Source organism: Rhinopithecus bieti, unplaced genomic scaffold, assembly GCF_001698545.2.
Source record: "Rhinopithecus bieti isolate Rb0 unplaced genomic scaffold, ASM169854v2 scaffold_34310, whole genome shotgun sequence".
Lineage (NCBI taxonomy): Eukaryota > Metazoa > Chordata > Mammalia > Primates > Cercopithecidae > Rhinopithecus > Rhinopithecus bieti.
This window is the reverse complement of record NW_016814622.1, coordinates 84,539-90,713: the sequence shown is the minus strand read 5'-3', so window position 1 is coordinate 90,713 and position 6,175 is coordinate 84,539. Positions and strand designations below refer to the sequence as shown.

Sequence of the window (6,175 nt, the reverse complement as noted above, 5' to 3'; positions counted from 1 at the left end):
GTGAAATTTTTTTTGGGTTTTTTTTTTTTTTTTTTTTTGGAGACAGTCTCACTCTGTCAACCAGGCTGGAGTGCAATGGTGCAATCTCATTAAGGAGCAAAAAAGTGAAATAGTTAATAAAGCAGAATGTTTAGAGTTACTTGGTCACTGCAACCTCCACCTCCTAGGTTCAAATGATTCTTGTGCCTCAGCTTCCCAAATAACTGGAATTAGAGGCATGTGCCACCACGCCCAGCTAATTTTTGTATTTTTAGTAGAGACTGAGTTTTGTCATGTTGGCCAGGCTGGTCTTGAACTCTGACCTCAAATGATCCACCCGCCTCAGTCTCCCAAAGTGCTGGGACTACAAGCATAAGCCACTGCACCTGGCCCTTCTTTCTTTTGGCTAACTCTACGAGCAAAACTCTTTCTGCCATGGGAGATTGTTACCTTATCATTGTTTATTTCCAGGGTCTCCTGGGAACACAGACCAGAACTACTGAGGTAATCTTGGCACGTTTTCTTAACCATTTTATGCAACTCTTCAAATTCCTTATATATAGCTGGGAAAAAAGGCTTTGCTAGATGATCTTTTTCAACCTTAGTGAAGATAAAGACCAAAAAAAAAAGTTTAAACTCGAGGCACTGATATGGAAAATACAGAAGAAAATCTAAACAAAGTTTCGGTTCCTTACCCCCTCAGCAGCCATTCAGTGGTGTACGCTTCCTTCAGTCCCCAGTGAGCACCTACTGTGTGCCCTGCATGGCGTAGGGAAGCCAGGATGGGCATGGGAGGAGCAGGCCAAGAAACAAACGAGTCTTGGGTTGGGGCCATGTAAGGCACGGGTGAGCTCCGGGACAGGGTGGGAAAGGAGGGCAGAAAGGCCCTGAGCCCTGGCTGGGCTGTCAGCTCCGGAGGGAGTGTGGGGCACAGGCAGCCTGGGCTGTAGCCTGAGTGGGCTCAGAGGGAGCAGAGCCTCGGGCAGAAGAGGCCAGCTGGGGTGAGTGGGCTCCAGGAGAGCCCAGGATGGCCGTTATTTGTGGCTGCCACTTCCATCCCTCCCATACCAAGTTAAAAGTCAAGGGAGTGGACGGGCACCTGCCTGAGGCACCCAACTACCCAGGCAGCAGCCCCCACACCAGGCACGGTGTGTGACCAACAGGCTCGCTTCAGCTGTCCTGGACAAGGAAAACGATTCCAAATGGCCAGGCTCTTTCCAAAATGACTATGAGCTGGGCACGGTGGCTCACACCTATAATCCCATCTCCTTGGGAGGCCAAGGTAGGAGGATTACCTGAGGCCAGGAGTTTGAGACCAGCCTGGGGAACAAAGCTAGACCCCATCTCTACAAAAAAAATTTTTTAATAAATTAAAAATTAGCCGGGTATGATGGTGTGTGCCTGTGGTCCCAGCTGAGGCACACAGGCTGAGGTGGGAGGACTGCTTGAGCCCAGCAGTTTGAGGCTGCAGTGAGCTATGATGGCACCACTGCACTCCAGCTGGGCGACAGAGCAAGACCCTGCCTCAAAAATAAAATTAAACAACTATGCAGGCTATTGAAAAATAAGTAATAAATAATATTATTTCTAAATAACTTCTAATCATCCCGCTATATTTAGAAACACTAAGAGTACTCACCTTCATCAGAAGAAACTCATACACTGTCACAACCTGAGCCAGTTGAGGTAGAGCCAATTCCACCAGATCCTCGGGGTCACACTGCTGGAGGAACTACCAAGGGAAAGCATTTCATGCCTTTGAATGTCCCACAAGAATTTCACAATAGCCAACAAGTTGGTGCAACATACAACATAAAAAACAGAAAATTCTCCAAAATTTTCAGTCACCAAGTAACTCTAAATATTCTGCTTTATTAACTATTTCACTTTTTTGCTCCTTAATGAAGTACTATGATCCATTCTGGGTTCCCTACGACAAGCTCTGGGCACTGTCCTGGGCACAGGCCCTGGAATAAGGACACAGTGATAAGGAGATGTGTGTCCTGCCCTCCGGGACTCACCTAGGCTGTGCCGCAGGTGAGGGGACAGCACAGCTGGAGGCGGTGCCTGGAAACAGACAGGTCAGCGGGGCTGAAAGGCAACCCAGGCCCAGGCTGAGAGGGGCCAAGGGGTTTGGATTCCCTTCTCCAAGCAGTTGTGGAGGGAGGTTTTAGGCAGGTGCCTCGGGTGGTGGTGCAGAGGATGGGGCAGGGCTGGAAGCCTGGCAGGCAGTCAAGACTACCCCCAAAGTACAGGCAGGAAAAGATGAGGACTCGGGTAAGAACAGGGATGTGGGTGGCAGTGCAGGGATATGAGGGGAGGGCACAGTCCTCCAGGCTTAGCGACCACAGGACATGGGGAGCAGTGAATGAAGGAGAAAGTCAAGAATGGCTCTGGGTTCCCAGCTTGAGCCTGGGGTAGGCGAAGTGGCCCCTGACAATGCAGGGGTGGACAGGAAGCCAGCCCGTGGGCTCTGCTCTGCTCAGACATGAAAGGCAGAGGGGTTCACAGGACAGCCAGGTGGAGCTGTTTCATTGAAGAGATCTGAGGCACCAGAGAGGAACAGAAAGCGTGGGAGTCTGCAGAGGGAAACCAGGAGGATGGTGAGATTCCCAGGGAAGCAATAAATTGAGGGGGAAGCTGAGGAAGTCCTAGAAATAGGAAGTCTTCTGAGGTCCAGGGAGGTCACAAGATCAGTGCTTAGAAGGCCAGACGCAGTGGCTCACACCTGTAATCCCTGCAATTTGGGAGGCCAAGCCAGGAGGACTGCTTCAGGCTAGGAGTTCGAGACCAGCTTGGACAACATAATGAGACCCTGTCTCTAAAAAAAAGATAAAAAATTAGCTGGGTGTGGTGGTGTGTGCCTGTGGGCCCAGCTACTCAGGAGGCTGATGCAAGAAGATCAATTGAGCCTGGGAGGTGGAGGCTGCAGTGAGCTATGATTGAGCCACTGCACTCCTGGGTGACAAAACAAGACCCTCTCTCAAAAAAAAAATAAAAATAAAAAAAAGATTGGCATTTAAGGAGAGAGCGAGAGATTGAGTAGGAGCTACAAAGGGCTGGAAGGGCCACAGATGCTTGCAAAACAAGCAGAAAAGTTACAGAAAAATATTTTCATTGTAAGACAAAAATGTTCAATTAAGACTTTCAAAAACCCTTTGAAAGAAGTGACCAGCTGACTTTCAACTCCACAGGAAGTGGAAGAAGGTGGGAATATGGGATATTACCTTGCCGTGGCCTGACCTAAATTCTGTAGGAGCTTAATAACAGGAGACAGGGAAACTCTGCAATTTTCTGCTTAACACTCAGGTTCAAACGACAGTTGTATCTTTTTTTTTTTTTTTGAGATGAAATCTCGTCCTTGTCTCCCAGGCTGGAGTGCAATGGCACGATCTCGGCTCACTGCAACCTCCGCCTCCTGGGTTCAAGCGATTTTCCTGCCTCAGCTTCCTGAGTGGCTGGGATTACAGGCACCCGCCACCACTCCCAGCTAATTTTTGTATTTTTAGTAGGTAAGGGGTTTCACCATGTTGTCCAGGCTGGTCTCGAACTCCTGACCTCGGGTGATCTGCCTGCCTTGGCCTCCCAAAGTGCTGGGATTATAGGCATGAGCCACTGCACCCAGCCTCAACTGACAGTTTTGTCAGGTGACTGGTTTCACTGTCCTCTTTCTCCCCCAAGAGCAGGGCCCAGTCTATCTCGTACACACTGTCCCCTCCATCCCTAGAACAGGGACTGATAATTGATGGACACCCAGTAAATGTATAAATTAATATCCATTTCTGGAGAAATTATCATCTGTAAGTTAAGAATGGTTCTGAAGGCCGGGCACGGTGGCTCACGTCTGTAATCCCAGCACTTTGGGAGGCCGAGGCGGGCAGATCACAAGGTCAGGAGTTTGAGACCAGCCTGACCAACAATGGTAAAACCCTATTTCTACTAAAAATACAAAAATTAGCCAGGTGTGGTTGGCAGGCGCCTGTAATCCAAGCTACCCAGGAGGCTAAGGAAGAAGAATCGCCTGAACCCGGGAGGTGGAGGTTGCAGTGAGCTGGGATCACACCACTGCACTCCAGCCTGGGCGACAGTGTGAGATTCCATCTCAAAAAAAAAAAAAATAATGGTTGTGAAAACCATTTCCATTGTTTTCTAAACTGCGTCCATATAAACGCAGGTTATAATTATTCCACAACTTATCAAGTCAAGCAGCTTTTGAGCTACACCAAAGGCCATATAGTCACTTTAAACGGTAAGAGTATGAATTAGTTCAGATATTACTGTCCTTGGCTTCATCACACACTTAATGCAACGACATTTCAGGTGAACGGTTTAGGTGATTCAGAAACTAATAGTGAATTGCCACATATCATGCTAAAGACACGGTTTTCAAGCCCAGGGTTGTAAGAGTGAGGTACCTCCTTGAGCCTGGCTTTGCTTGCCGACGCCCTCTGCTCCCCTGCCGCAGCAGGGCCACCAGGCAGCTGAGCAGCTCTTCTCTGCTGGAGGACAGCTGTGTGGGACTCTGCAGGGGCCTCTGAGCGTGCACCTCTTCTAGGTCCTTGGTATCTCTCTGATCCCAAAAGAGCTCCATTTTCCGGTTCAGATGGCAATGTCTCTTCAATGTCTACAGACTGACCATTCTAGACAGTGTTGCACACCCAAAAATAAAATAAAACAAGCATGCTTTATATACCCCATAAAAACCTTTTAGTGGCTGGGCGCAGTGGCTCACATCTGAAATCCCAGCACTTTGGGAGCCTGAGGCGGATGGATCATTTGAGGTTAGGAGTTTGAGACTAACCTGGCCAGCATGGTGAAACCCCATCTCTACTAAAAATACAAAAAATTAGCCAGGCATGGTGGCGCGTGCCTGTAGTCCTGGCTACTTGGGAGGCTGAAGCAGGAGAATCACTTGAACCCAGGAGGCAGAGGTTGCAGCGAGCCGAGATCGTACCCCTGCACTCCAACCTGGGCGACAGAGTGAAACTCTGTCTCAAAAAAAAAAAAAAAAGAAAAGAAAAACAAACCTGTTTGTTTAAGTTTTGGATTTGGAGGTACATGTGCAGGTTTGTTACATGGGTATACTGTATCATGCTGAGGTCTGGGCTTCTAATGATCCAGTTGCCCAAGTAGTGAACACAGTACCAAATAGGTAGTTTTTCAACTCTTGCTGCACTCCCTCCTTTCCTGCCATGAAAGCCTTAAAGCAGAAAAATGTCAAGTCAAAAGCAATGAACTTGCTAAATTATTTCTTCTTCACATAATCAAGAAATATTAACTATAATCAATGCATCTTAAATGTTCCCAACAAAATCCCTGTTGGACACAGGATCAATATTAGCTAGGCAGGCTGGGTACACTGGCTCACCCCTGTAATCCCAGCACTTTGGGAGGCCAAGGCAGGAAGATCACTTGAGCCCACAAGTTGGAGGCCAGCCTGGGCAATATAGTGAGACTCCATCTCTACAAAAAACAAATTAAGTTAAAAAAAAATTGGCCAGGCACAGTGGCTCATGCCTGTAATCCCAGCACTTTGGGAGGCCGAGGCAAGAGGACTGCTTGAGCCCAGAAGTTTGAGACCAGCCTCTACAACATGGTAAAACCCTATCTCTACAAACATACAAAAACTAGCCAGGCCTGGTGGTGTGTTCTGCAATCCCAGCTACTTGGGAGGCTGAAGTGGGAGGACTCCTTGAGCCCAGAAGGTTGAGCCCTGGAGACTGAAGCAGCAGTGAACCATGGTTGCAACACTGTGACAGAGTAAGACCCTGTCTAAAAATAAAAAAAAAAATTTTTTTAAATATTAGCTAGCCTCTAAGTCTGGAGTAGCAAACTGTAACCCTGGGATGTTGACCAAAATGAAACAAAAGACTTCCCTGGAGCTGGGCACAGTGGCTCACACCTGTAATCCCAGCACTTTGGGAGGCCAAGATGAGTGGATCACCTGAGGTCAGGAGTTCAAGACCAGCCTGGACAACATGGTGAAACCCCACCTCCACTAAAAAAATACAAAAAAATAGCTGGGTGTGGCGGCAAAAGCCTGTAATTCCAGCTACTTGGGAGGCTAAGGCAGGAGAATCACTTGAACCTGGGAGGTAGAGGTTGCAGTGAGCCGAGATCACACCACTGTCCTCCAGCCTGGGCGACAAGAGGGAAACTCTGTCTCAAAAAAAAAAAAAAAAAAAAAACTTCTGTG

General features: G+C 48.1%; 1 protein-coding gene across 1 annotated transcript in view; it reads right to left on the bottom strand.

The window, feature by feature from the left end:
- ZNF839 (zinc finger protein 839) overlaps positions 1 to 6,175 on the bottom strand; it is a 26,896-nt gene that overhangs the window by 7,044 nt on the left and 13,677 nt on the right. Inside the window, exons 3-5 of the mRNA XM_017851516.1 lie at positions 4,395 to 4,619; positions 1,619 to 1,711; positions 430 to 579 (exon numbers count right to left, since the gene is read on the bottom strand). Of these exons, the coding sequence (XP_017707005.1) occupies positions 430 to 579; positions 1,619 to 1,711; positions 4,395 to 4,619 (468 nt within the window). The remainder of the gene's footprint in view (positions 1 to 429; positions 580 to 1,618; positions 1,712 to 4,394; positions 4,620 to 6,175) is intronic.